A 13,697-nucleotide genomic window follows, 5' to 3' on the forward strand; every position below is an offset into this window, starting at 1 on the left:
TCGTCCATAAATGACGTAGCTTTTTAGGGGGGAGGGGGGTCTTCACGAATTTGTGACGAAGTGTGACGAGGGGGAGGGAGGGGTCCTAGCTAGTGGACGTAGCATTTTGAATCAAGTCCTTAAAAAGAAAGGTGCTGAGAAAAATTGCATACAATTTTTTTTATGACACTTCTTTATTTTTTTACTTATAAACTTGGGTTATAAAATTATGATTAAGCTTCAACAAATTCATATGACAAGATGGAAAAAATATCTATGAAACAGATTTTCTTGATAAATGCAATCAAACAGATGTTATGAAGCTTTAAATAATTATGTGAATATTATATTATATTCGTGTCCAAATTAATAAATTTATAAATAAACAAAATAAGTTTAATAAATTGAATAAAAATCAATGCTCTAACTACTTGGAGACAATTTTTTTTTGCCATTTGTTTACATGACATAAAGTCAGCCATCTGTCTTCTTCTTTTAATGTCCTTTAAGTTGTTGAAATAAATTTGCGAAATTTTGGGGAACACATTTACATACAAAATATAGAAAAATATCAGTAAAACCAGACTTTTTTCAACTCTTCATTCAATGAAATATAACGTTCTATTTAGATTTTTTGAAGCTTTGATCCATGCAGTTTCATGTCGCTCAGACCTATTTTAACGTAGGGTGATTTACGTATATGGCATTCAGTCATTATAAAATTGGAACCCTATTTTTGACCATTAAAGTCACATAAATTTATTCATAAAATGATTTGTACTGTAAAAACTGATTAGTATGGGTGTCAACAAAATATCAAAATGAGTAGTCTACCAAATGCATGCGAAATAAAAGAAACTAAAGCTGCCTTATTCTAAAGATCCTCTTGCAAAAAGTCACCAAGCTTTACTTTGGACTTGGAAATAAATTTCAAACATCGCCAAAAGTTCTTACATACTTTCTGCTTTCAAAATGCATTCAATATTATTTTTGAAAAAAAAAGATTCAGATCTCAATCACAATCATTAAATTTGTCTATCATAATTCAAAAAACGAGCGCGTTTAGAGGTAAAGAATAGATAAAATTGTTAACCCTCTAATACCCAAATTTTTATTTTCGATTTAAGTATTATTTTTCGTTATCTAAAATCGTTCTAAATACGTTTTGGGCATTTATTTATTTTTATTCGCAAATTTTTAAATTTTGGTTTTTGATTTTTATAATTTTTTTTTGAACATCCCTAGCTTTTTTCATTTTTTCTTGAAGCCTTTTCTAGTTGTTGATTTTTGGCAATAATAAAAATTTTAATTGTTACGATATTTTGAAAAATATTAAATTTTTAATTTTTTTTTTCGGAGCGTATTTTATTTTCCGTGTAACTAACGGAAAAACAGGTTTCAAATGATTTTAATACCACCAGGCTCTTCGTTTGTGATAGGTTAATCGTAGAAAAATATAAAAGGTACGATTTTTTATATTACACGTTAAATGAAGCCCAGGCATTTGTAGGTTATATAAGAATGCAATTTTTCAAACAATTTCTGAAAATACAAAAAAGTTTCAAAAGTCATAAAAAACTTTTCTTATATGCGTGTTATGAGTCAAACTATAAGCCAAAAATAAAATCATTTTGATTTCCGAGCTACGAAAAAATACACAAAATTCCAAAGTGTACCCCGTCTAAAGGCGGGGTTGGGTATTAGAGCGTTAAGTGCCAAATAAATTCCTTCTCAGATGTATATGGTTTCATTAAAATATGAGTGTCTCTATCAAACATTGAATCCATTTTTGTTTATTAATTGCTCCCACTTTCGCCCCCTTTCTAGCACTTTCGTCCCCCAAATTCAGTTTTACAAATTTTTGCCCCCCTGGACCTGAAAATCGCCCCCAGGGGGGCGAATTCGCCCACTTTGGGAATCACTTTTTTAAAATGTTGCTTTTTTGAGTTTATGTACCAAATACTTCAGAGCGTCATGCAAAGGAAGGAGAAACAACACAATGTTGAAACAGGTGGAACAATAGATGACCAATGGTACAATGAAAGATAAATTAAAATCTTTTCTTCAGAAGTAATTTACAGGATAGTTAAATCCTCTCTAATGAATTTACAAATAAAAAAAATTCTCAAGAAGGTCCATCAGGATCTTCTTTAGAAATTATTCTTGAAATCTATGCTACCTTGACTACTGGTTTTCTAGAATTCGTCCAGAAAGCTTCTAAAAGCTCAAAAAATTAAAAAATTAAAAAATTAAACTAAGAATATAAATTTTTTCAATAATTGGTAAAATTATGTCTAAAGAAGTGTTTTAAGGAAGATCAATAAAATTTTCTTTATGATTATCCTAATAAATCTTTTCTCCCTTCCCAGTTATTTTGCTACATGTTTCTCTACAGCAGGCATGCCCAACCTTTTTGGCTCTTTTTCGACATAAATGGTTGGTACGTTCGCAAAACTAGACTGATATGAACAAAATTGATCTCAAATGAAAGCTTGGTTGTATATTTGTCTAATCCGTGCTGCAAATTTTAAATTTATATCAACCTCTTTGCTACCGATGCAATTAAGTTCAAAAAATGATTCAAATTTTTGCCTTAGCTTGCATAGCTATCGAATAGTTTGATATAAATTCAAAATTTTCCGCATGGATTGAACAGATATACTATCAAGCTTTCATTTGAGACTAATTTTGTTCATATCGGTCTATTCTTGCGAACGTACTAACAATTTATGTCGAAAAAGAGTCAAAAAGGTCGGGCAGGCCTGCTCAATCTGTAGAGCGCTATGCTAATTTTGGATGCAAAAGTTTTACTGGGAATTTTCAATAAATTTCCTCTTAAGATTAGAAGGCAAAAGGCATTACAAAAACAATTTTGTTTCCAATTCATGATATGCCGGGGATTTAAAGCAAAATTGAGATATATTTTTTTTCGAGAAAACTGTTTAAAGAAATTCAATGAAAATTTCTAATGGAACTTTCATTGAACTATCTAAGTATTTGATTTGACAGAATCAATGTTTTTTTGCAGGAATGGCGAGAAACAAAATAATCTACCACTTTTGAGGTAAATCCGGGAACATTCTCCGTAATCAATTTACTTATAAAGTAGACATAGAAGGAATGCTTGTCCACCAGAAGGATTTTGCTTTGAGATTTTCAAACGTTTTGAAGCCACCCTTCAATATTCTTAGAGAAATTTTAGTATGCCTAAATTTTATAAAAAATATCGAAACGTTTTTCGGAAAATTTTTGCTTCAAATCTGTTGGAAAACTTTAAAAAGTTTTCTTGGACAAGTATAGTTTAAGCAATACATATATTCATACAAAAATACTTAAAAATAAATCAAAATCAAGAAGAGAATTCATTGCTGAAATAAAACGCTATGGTCGATTTTGTTACATTATTTCACACCAGCCGGACGGTTAAGCATTCGGTGGTCGCGCGGTTCACCGAAGTCAGAACCGCCACGCTAATGCTATGTAAGACAAGCGAGGTTCCCTCACTATAGTTGTACAACATAGAATAAACTACTGAACAGATTTTTATCAATAACAAGAGTCAGGTACATTGATTCAGAAGATTTTACTTCATGTTTAGTTGCTTTTTTTAATTTTAAATTTTTATTATCATGAAAAATTCTGGGGGGGGGGGGGCCTGGATGATTCTGGAGGGGGCCAGGCCCCCCTGGCCCCCCCTGTTCCTACGCCAATGACTACAAACGCGGTTCAAATTTTGGTGCAAATTTCGTTTGCATTCGTGGCAACGATGACACAAAACGAACAGTCAGAAAACAGTAGAAATCCACGCTCATCAATTTTTACTTATTGTATCTTGTTGAATGATATAGTAAATTCCTTGGATTTTTCTTACAAATACCGGGTAATGTTACCTAAAATACTGATCTTAGTTGATTAAATAAAACATTTATTCAAGCTTCTTGCGATTTGTGTCAAGAGATCCCATATATGATCGTAGAAATTTATCCGCGTGGATTTCAACAGTTCTCTGTCCGTCTGCTTCGTGCCATTATTTGATCCTAAGTGTAAACCGCAGTTTGAGCCAAAGCACACAGTTTTGGCGTAGTACACTGGTACAGAGACGAAGCGTGTTTGCGGTTCAACACAAGTTGCAAGGTTCAAACCAAAGTTGAACATCGATTCAGTTCATGGGAAGACTGGTTAGATTCAAATCATGGGGATCCTTACCTGAAAGTCGTCATTGTTGCTAACAGATTGTTGTTGCTGCTGCTGTGGCTGCTGCTGTTGTTGCTGTTGAACCAAATTTCCTGTATTGTATTGCTGAATTTGCTGTTGCTGTTGCTGTTGTTGCTGCTGCTGTTGTTGTTGAATGTACTGATTTTGCATGATTTGATTGGTTGTTGAGAGGTTCGCAGTCTGCTGGTAAATTTGTTGCTGCTGTTGCTGTTGTTGTTGTTGCTGCTGCTGCTGTTGCTGTTGTTGAAGTAGCTGCTGTTGTTGCTGTTGGATCTGTTGTTGAAGTTGCTGTTGCTGCTGCTGCAGTGTCTGCTGTTGTTGAAGATTGGCTATTGCTTGCTGCGCAACTACTGCTGCTCCGGCTCTTCCAGCGAGGACATTGTCGTTATCACTTCCACAATCGTAGTCTGCAATTCCGGCGCCAGCCGCGGCCACTACAAAACACCACACAACAAATTTAGATCTCCGCCTCACAAAAACAGTAACAGTTAATGCATAACAAAAATTTAACGTAACAATTTTTTACAGAATAAATATATAACATCAATTACCATACGATTTTTGGTGGTTTAGAGATTGCAATGTAACAGCATTGGCAAGTTGGTTGGTTAATGATCCAAGGTATTTGGCAATGTTTGGGATAGCATGGGTCGATGGGGTGAATTATACATAGATGATATTTTGCGATGCGGACGCAGTGATTTAATTCGGACATAAAAGAAAGAGAAAAAGAAGAGTCAATACACCAAAAATATGCATCAGGACGAACCACACAGATATAGGCTGAAAGCAGTTATCTCATACAATGTACACAAATTCGATTAAAATTGCCTACCGATCAACCAACAATGTGAGTTTCTATGAGTTCAGATGAGTGATTATAGATAAGCTTGAGGGATATTCTAATAGCATGTACACACCTGACAGGATATTTGAGCGTGGGCGTTGCTTTCCTAGATTAGCTTTAGGTTTCTTCCCTTTCTTGCGGCCCATCATATCTTGTTCATCGTCATCATCCTCCTGCAAAAAGGGGTTGGTAACAGTGCACAAAGAAAGAAAGTAACGATTGAGTTTTCGCGGACAGGCACAAACGAAAAGAAGAAAAAAAAAGTAATTACAACATACTTTGTCTTGAGGCGTCCAGGCCGGATCCGAGTCAGAGTCGCCTCCAAAGTCGTCTTCCACTTGTTCTACTGCAGCCGTGCTACCTTGGCCGCGCTCAATCAATTGCTGTATGTTGCTAGCCTTGGATTTGGCCTTTCGATTCGAGGTCTGGCGACGCTGGGGAACATTCAAGGGATCAGCAGCTACGTCGGACAATCGGCGGCCAAATCAGATGCATAATAGGTAGGTAGCGGCAGGAGGAGCAGTACAATGACAAATCATAACGAAATGATGGGTTGAAAGTAGAAAGGGAAGGTGTGAGAAAATTAAAAATATTTACATCATTAGTTGTATGTAGTGTAGATTTGGATAGTTTCTGCCGTTTTAAGATATTGAAAGTTTCCCTTCCACCAAGTTTATTTAAATAAAGCTCATTATTATACACCATTCCTACATGAGGCTTTGAAGTGGTCGAAGGCACAATGAATTTACGGTTGTTCCAACATTTTTTGGGAATATCGAGTTAAGATAACTTTCATTTTGATACTGTTTTAACACAAAATTCTAACTCCTATGCTCAAAGACAATGTCAAAGTCATTGATGAATTCACGCTGCCTTGATATATGGAAAATATTCAACTACAAAATCAAATATAATACAAATGAATTTTCACAGTAATGTCTAAAAGATTCACCAAATACAAGACGTTTATGAGACCGTAGACTACGGTCCGTAGTCTTCTATGACAATGACTCCGTCAACTCCATCAGAAAATCCTGCTTTATGTCTAGAAGTTGGTTTAGATCCACCCAGTGCCCTTGCGTGCGGTTGGCACCCACCAAGGGCGCCTACCTTTGGGGAAAGAGTGGTTGGTGCGTAGAAATGCGTCATAGATGTGGTAAATTTTGAAAAAAAAAAATGTTAAATAAGGGTGCGCCTTAAGTCACGATTTCAAAAGAAATCCCTAACGTTGTAATGAAAAGTTTAAACGTATCCTGAACCACATTCAAAGATTATTTGATATTTTGAATGACCCCCATACATCAATTTCAAAATTTAACATTGGACTTCGTATAGTTTTTGCTAAATCTCTAAATGATCTTCCTTGGATTTTTAATAGCCGGCAAATCTGGTTGAAGCATAAGTAAAGTTTTTGGTATTCAAATGGAGGTTCATTAGACTGATGCAAATATTGAAGTTTTCGCTCTCCTATGATAAAACAGTGTCAATAGGGTCCTAAAACCCTGTCCCAATTTTAGTGCCAAACGCTCAAGTTTAGGCCAAAAACACATGTTTACTTAATTGTTTAATGTTTTTCGTTTGATTAAGTCCAAAAAACATTTTTTCATGTTTCTTAAGATTTTGGTCCGATAGATTTTGCTCGCGGTTTCGCGCGTGTTTTCGTCGCCGGAGATTTTTTTCCTGTTTCGGAGCGTCTTGCTGGGTAGTGCTTCGTGAACAACCCGGGAGCATCATGACAGCTGCAGTACAACGTCAATGTACCGAAAAATTTTGATCCGTGGTACTGTCAAACTCAATGAAATCATGGAGTGTTCTCAAAATAGGGCGTAAACTAGAATTGTGCTTGATGGACATAAAAAAAGTTTTACATTTTTTGTTTGGCATTTGTAACATCATTATAAACGAGTGATCACCAAATAGCGATTCTCTAAAAGGATTTGTACGGTCATCGGGAAGATTTTGTATGGCCCACGAGCGAGTTTTGAATAGTGGTGTGATGTGGTCCGCATGCTGTAAGTTGCTTATAGTAACCGTTCCTTTGTTTACGAAATTATTTTTTGACCACTTGGCAATTCAAAGCAAGACAAATTTGTTACGGATCGTTCAAATATTACGTTCAAACACAACAAGGAGAGGTAAGGGATATTTTGTAGTGTTTCGGTCCATACAATAAATTTAAATTTTCCATATAAAACCTGTTACTTCAGGGAAGGAGGGGGTTTAAATTGGCAAATTTCTTCGTTACATAATATTTGAATCATCCCTTAGATATCATTAATTTATGGGAAATTGTAGTTATAAGCTTGAAATCAATCTGAGATTATATCAACTCGTAGTACATTTTCTTTTGCGGATTTGAACACTTTTTTTCTCATGCTCACCACCAGATGTCTAAGTTTCAATCAGATAAGCTTATTGGATGAAGTATCCCGCTTTTACGAACGCTAATATCACCAAAAATTAGCCCACTTTTACAAAAAGGGATCTAGTGATCTGGCGTTTGACTTGGGTCGCTTGATATGGACTTATCCACCGGTGCACTAAATTTACTCAGTCCAAGAATTTTTACACTTGACCGAAAACGTGGGAAGCATCTACGTGACCCGCTTAAACGTCAAAATTCTTTAACCGAGTGAATTTATCACACCGGTGGACAAGTCAATAGGGCTTATTCACAAATTTCATAACGCTAAAATTGGCCATTTTCGACACCCACCCGACCCCTTGTAACGCTTTTTGTATGAACATTTTACAAATTTTGTATGAGCCGTAACAGCACGAGGACACCCACCCACCCCCTTCAGCGTTATGAAATTTGTGAATGGGCCCATAGGCTAATATTTTCAAAGCTGAACGATCACTTCGACATCTGGTGGCTAGTAGGAGAACCATCATAAAAGAGGTTGAGTTGAGACCGCACCGTGTGCAGCATAGGAAAGAGCAAACATATTACACTTTTTCTCGAAACAGTTATGTTGTAGACGATCAGAGAGCATTGAAAAACCTGATAAACTTTTTTTCCTTCGAAAATGTACAGATCCTTCAGTGCTCATGTACGATTAGTGGGATAAAATTGGAAAATTGGTATTTGGCTTCATAGGTTATAAACCTCCGGATTCTTTGTTTGTGGTTAAATTTGTTATGAAGTCACGCGTATCGCAAGAATAAAGGGTCGAAATGATTATGCCAATGTAAAATAGTTTAATAATTAATTGATTATGAGCTAATTTTTGGGTAAAAAAATTAAATTTTGGACGTAAACAAACATTTTCAATGACATTTCTCTCCTTCTTCCCTAGCGACCTCTATGATGGTGGCGCATTAAATTTGCCTATTGACCGGAACAAAGCCAAACGTCAATATGTTGGATCCCTACCAGAAAGTAAGCTAACTTTTGGCGGCCATTACCGCTTTTAAAAAGCTGGATAGTTCAGCCAATGGACTTATCCACGGTCTACTTTTCTTGTTTATTTTTTCCGATCTAAATATGTTTACATAAAATGACATCCACGCCAACACGAATGTTCATCGGATGAACAATGCGTGGATGAATGTGCAACGAAATCATTTATTTTTCTGTATACATCGCCCGCTGTAAAGGTTTTCTTCACGCTGAAAGTTGCAGCGTGACGTCATCGTATATTAGTTCATAGGCTTATTTGATTGAAACTTAGACCTCTGGTGGTGAGTATGAGAAAAAGTGTTCTAATCCGCATAGAAAAAAAAACTGCAAATAAAAAAATATCACTTTTCGACTTGATTCGATTTCCAATAAAAAGATAAGGACACCGTCTTCAGCCATTTAGCTGCACGGAATGTAACTTAACACTAGACAATGGATAAGGATGCTCCAGTGGCACAGTTGAGAAACATTCCTGACGAAAAGTTTCAATGACTGAAGCGGGAATCGAACCCACACCCAATGACACGATGCGCTTAAATGCCTAACGACACTAACCGCACGGCCACGAGGCCCACAATATTTTATTTTATTTTATTTTACGTCCAGCGCTTTCTTTTCGCTTCTTAAAAGCGATCCACAAATCAGTTAGGCTGTATTTTAAGTAATTTCTTATAGAATACTTTTCCGCAAAACAAAGCACTAACACGTCATTTAATCTTTTCATCGAACGAATTGGTACGCTCTTAAGTTCATTTGGTGCTTAAACTTGGTGATTTTATTAAATTTATTTCCATTGGCAGACGAAAATATCAGACTCGCCCTTATTTCATTTCATTCCATTCGTTGTTTTGCACCCGTCAACAACGAAACAAAATTCCGATCTGCCATAGTGAAAAATTGTGCCGGCAGCGGTGGATGGCCCCATTGTTTACGTTGAAAGTAGGTACGTGAAAATTGCGTTATCTGTCACTTCGCGGAAGGGTTGTTCGTGAAGCTCAAGCAGGACAGTTCGATTTTGCGTCGTCAGATTGGTTTTGCTCACGGTTTCGCGCGTGGTTTCGTCGCTGGAGATTTTTTTTCCCTGTTTTGTAGCGTCTTGCTGGGTAGTGCTTCGTTCGATTTTGCGTCGTCCGATAGATTTTGTTTACGGTTTCGCACTTTCTTTTGTCGCCGGAGATTTTTTTTACGCCTGTCGTTATTTTATACAATCCGATGATTACCGGCATTCAAAAGATTAAATTGAAAACACTTAAACAACAAATGTTTATGGTCTATCGCCAGCTTTCTAGGCGAATCCTGACAATATACCTTCCCCAACCTCCAACTCCGTAGCACTTATGAGGGTGTCGCTGAGTCGGTGGCCTCTCATTAAGTAAGTGCTACATCAACATTTCCTTCCCCTATCCCAAGTTACGGTAAAGATGGGCGTGGCCGGGAATAGTGATATTCATGCTTTTAGTATTCTTGTTTATGATTTGAACAAGGTATACTCTCCTGCCTTGTTCCTGAAAGTAGTCAGGATGAGATGGTTAAAAAAACATGAATGTTGCTAGTATCCAATCTACGAAGTATACCGTAACTACGCTAACGCTAACGCAAACGCTCAAGTTTAGGCCAAAAACACATGTTTACCTAATTGTTTAATGTTTTTCGTTTGATTAAGTCCAAAAAACATTTTTTCATGTTTCTTTAGATTTTGTTACAACCCTTGGCTTAAACTCAAATTTTGGGTGTATTTTGTTCTCTGTGTCCCTTCCGAAATGTCAGATAGGAACAACCCCACACGGCAACGCGGATCTACTCAAATCTGAGTTGTTTCAACGCAAAACCGTAGTTGAGGCCAATAACCCAAATTTGGCTAAATTTCCAAGGCCTCCATTAGGTACTTTGCCTTTGAAGCCATGAGAAAAATTTACCTAAATTTGGTTTGATTCAACGCAAAATTAAGTTCATTCAACCCAAGCCGAAGAATAATGCATTCACCCAAATTTGACTTGTTGGGCCAAACTACCCCAATTGGGTAGGTGCAGCTCTCTCTGTTTTTGACAACATTGGTGGGGAAGAGAGAGAATACCGAGAGATTTTGGGTTGAGAGAATAATCGATATACTTAATTTTGGGTAAATTCAACTCAAAAATTAGGTAAACTGTTTTTTTTTTCCGTGCAGTGTTAAAACTGAAAACCCTGTGGTGTTTTTGTCGACTAATCGAACGTTAAACATGATGATCAAAAGTGTCAAGATTAATTTATGGGCCCAATTATTAAATTAAAGTTTAAATGTGATATAGCGGTTATTTGAGCGGGAAAAAATGCTGAAGTAGTTGCAGTATCATGCTCTTTCGTGTTATTTAATAAAAACAAGATTTCATTAAACATTTTAGGACCCTATTATGATGAAAATCATTCTCCCAAAATTTGAAGTAATTTGGAAGAATTTTGATGGGACGTAAGGATAATTTTTCATAATAGATTCCAATGTCTAAACTATGCTGAGATGATCATTCAATTACTTTCAGACCAACACTGATTTTTTGCAGTAGAACACAGTAGCCTGGAGTACTTTGATCTAGTCTTCCCACCAGGAGCACCACTGTTGCCTGCCGAACAGTTGCTAAAGCATTCAATATCCAAACCCACCTTGTGATGATGAATAACAATTTTTCATGACGTCCGATCAAAATGTGGTCTTCGGCAAAGTTGTAGCTAGGAAGATTTTACATGCGAAGAGTTTGTTCACTTTTCCATAACATATTATCACGAAGAGATAGAGGGCTGAGCACAAAAGCTTGGCGTTTTTCATAGTAATCTCCATATAAACTTCAAATCACGTGTGCACAGTCAAATTTCTTCCGAATCATTTCAAACTTTGGGAGAATGCTATTTACCTTGATAAAAATCTTTTTTTTTTCTATCTTTATTAACGAGATTTTTAGCCCTGGGCTAGTCCATCTCGGGACCAACGGCTTTACTTCCCTTCCGAAGGAAGTCGTCACTGAAAATTTTTTAGTGACTATCTCGGGGATGGGATTCGATCCCAGGTCCTCGGCGTGAGAGGCGTGTGTTCTAACCACTGCACCAGGTCCGTCCCCTGATAAAAATCTATTAAACGTCGGTGAGCCAAAAATTCAAAATTGGGTTCACTCTAGAGGATCATATTGAGAAGAAATAAGGAAATATTCAAATAAACTTTATAAGGATTATGAAGACTTCTTGAAAACACAAAATAAACATTGTATTGAGCGTGAACGAACGATATTGCGTAACACTATTTTTTTTCAAACACAATCCCACTGAATCTCAGATTGAATTCTCACAAAATTCTGATGATTATCACAGAAAATTAGGTATTTCATATGATGCATTGTAAATTTATTTATAACTGGGCAGAATATTGAAAAAATTGAGAAAAATTCTCACAGAATCCTGAAGAACTTTTTCTGATAGTTTCAAACCAGTAAAGAGCAAAAATCAGTTAAAAATATATTTTTCTTTCATTGTGTTTGTGTTTTGTGTTCTTAAACAGTTGCAATCTTTTTTTAATAAATCACTCACATGAGTATCACTGGAAAAAAGCTATTCTGCGTTTGTTTCCAAGCGCATTTTTATAATTGTTGCTGTTTGCATTTGAGGTGCAAATCTCGACCAAATCAGCTTCAAATGCGGCAAGATAAAACAATCAAAGGACACCTAGCAACGATTACTCATATCACAGCAAAGAAAAGCGATCTCTGACATCGGGTTGCTTGTGGAAAATCTTACCGCGTTTGGTGATCCCGCAGTTGATATTTGCGTTTCAAACTCACACAGCAATATTAAAACAATTACCTTTTTTCATATAAATAGTTAGGGATTAAACTGCTGTATGATACAGTAGCCCAATTTCATTTTCGTACAGTACACTGGCTTTACATCAAGTTAGCAAAAAAAACTATTAAATGATATAGTGAGTTTGGAATGCTTTATCCATATTGCTGTCCATAAATGTCATCTATTGTTTAACAGTCACAAAATGTTTCCATTTACATTAATCTTTGGACCAATGGAAAAGTATTGAATTTGTTGTCTAAAACTCACCCAATCCCATATTCGTACGTCTATCAAATTTTGAACATACAACATTCAAAACGGAATTTTAATGCTCTATTTGATTGCTCAAGTGCTATATTACGTTGTTCAGACGTAGTAGAGTACATTTGGACAATTTATAAGCGGACATATATTAAACATAGGTAAAATTATTAGAAATACCAGTTTTTCAATGATTACACTGCGGAACACGTTTTTGTCTCCAGCATCAAAATACCTCTATTTACCTTATTGAGGGTTGCTGAATTCATTGCCGTTTACAGAAATATCATAGCACGTCTAGTTTTTGCAAAAAATGACTATTTCAGCCAACTTGCATGCAAGTTTGCCAGCTTGTAAGGCACATCTGAACAACGTAATGAAGATATTGAGCAATCCTCTAGCACATAAAAAAAAATTGAAATTTTGGATTTTAGGCACAAATTCAATACTTTTCCATTATTCCAAAGATTTTAGCGAACAAATAGAGTTTATGATTGTCGTGCAATAGATGACACATACGACCTTCGTTATTGATAAAGTATATCGAAGTCCGTAAATCATTTAGTTTTAAACCTACTTGATGTGTAAACAGTGCCTCGTACGAAAATGAGGTTGAGTCACTGTAGGTATTTTGTCCAGGGAATGTCTGAAAACTCAGTGCTCTGCCAAAAACATGCGTGCCACTTAGAAATTAATTGTGCGTCTCCCATTCTTTGCGAGTAAACTCAAAGCAAGGTGCGGGAGACAATTTGTTTTTGAGCGAGACAAAGCAAAGCACAATCTCTTTTAGCCTCTTTTGTGAAAGCACAAAAATTCACTCTAGAATATTTTCAACAATGTATGCTTTGAAAGCGGACAAGCTTTATAAGTGCTTTGCAAATACTTATAGTTATGGATCTTAATATAGAGTAAGGTGGGGCAAAAGTTCGACCTTAGTGGTACAATCAAAGTTTCCAGGAAAATAATAGCAGATGAAGCAAAACAAATACCATACAGCGAAGCTTTAACATATTGGCTATAATTTCGCTGAACAAACTTGTGTCAAAATGTTTACCCATTTTTAGTTATAACAGTTTCAAAATTGACTGTCTTAAACGAATTTTTGCCCCACCGATGGGGCAAAAGTTCGAATCTAGTGTGGGGCAAAAGTTCGTTGGCTAAAAGACAAAATATCAATACTTTTAT

The 13,697-nt window shown here is 36.1% G+C and overlaps 1 protein-coding gene across 9 annotated transcripts in view; it reads right to left on the minus strand.

Annotated features, from left to right (window-relative positions):
• LOC5569142 (ras-interacting protein RIP3) overlaps positions 1-13,697 on the minus strand; it is a 52,265-nt gene that overhangs the window by 4,847 nt on the left and 33,721 nt on the right. For 6 of the 9 annotated variants that reach the window (XM_021848502.1, XM_021848497.1, XM_021848499.1 and 3 more), the window contains 3 exons: positions 5,320-5,501; positions 5,115-5,214; positions 4,186-4,628 (listed from right to left, as the gene is read on the minus strand). In XM_021848502.1, coding sequence (XP_021704194.1) covers positions 4,186-4,628; positions 5,115-5,214; positions 5,320-5,501 — 725 coding nt within the window. The remainder of the gene's footprint in view (positions 1-4,185; positions 4,629-5,114; positions 5,215-5,319; positions 5,502-13,697) is intronic. The other 3 variants (XM_021848501.1, XM_021848506.1, XM_021848503.1) reach the window with 2 other exon arrangements.

Source organism: Aedes aegypti, chromosome 3 (assembly GCF_002204515.2).
Source record: "Aedes aegypti strain LVP_AGWG chromosome 3, AaegL5.0 Primary Assembly, whole genome shotgun sequence".
Classification (NCBI taxonomy): domain Eukaryota; kingdom Metazoa; phylum Arthropoda; class Insecta; order Diptera; family Culicidae; genus Aedes; species Aedes aegypti.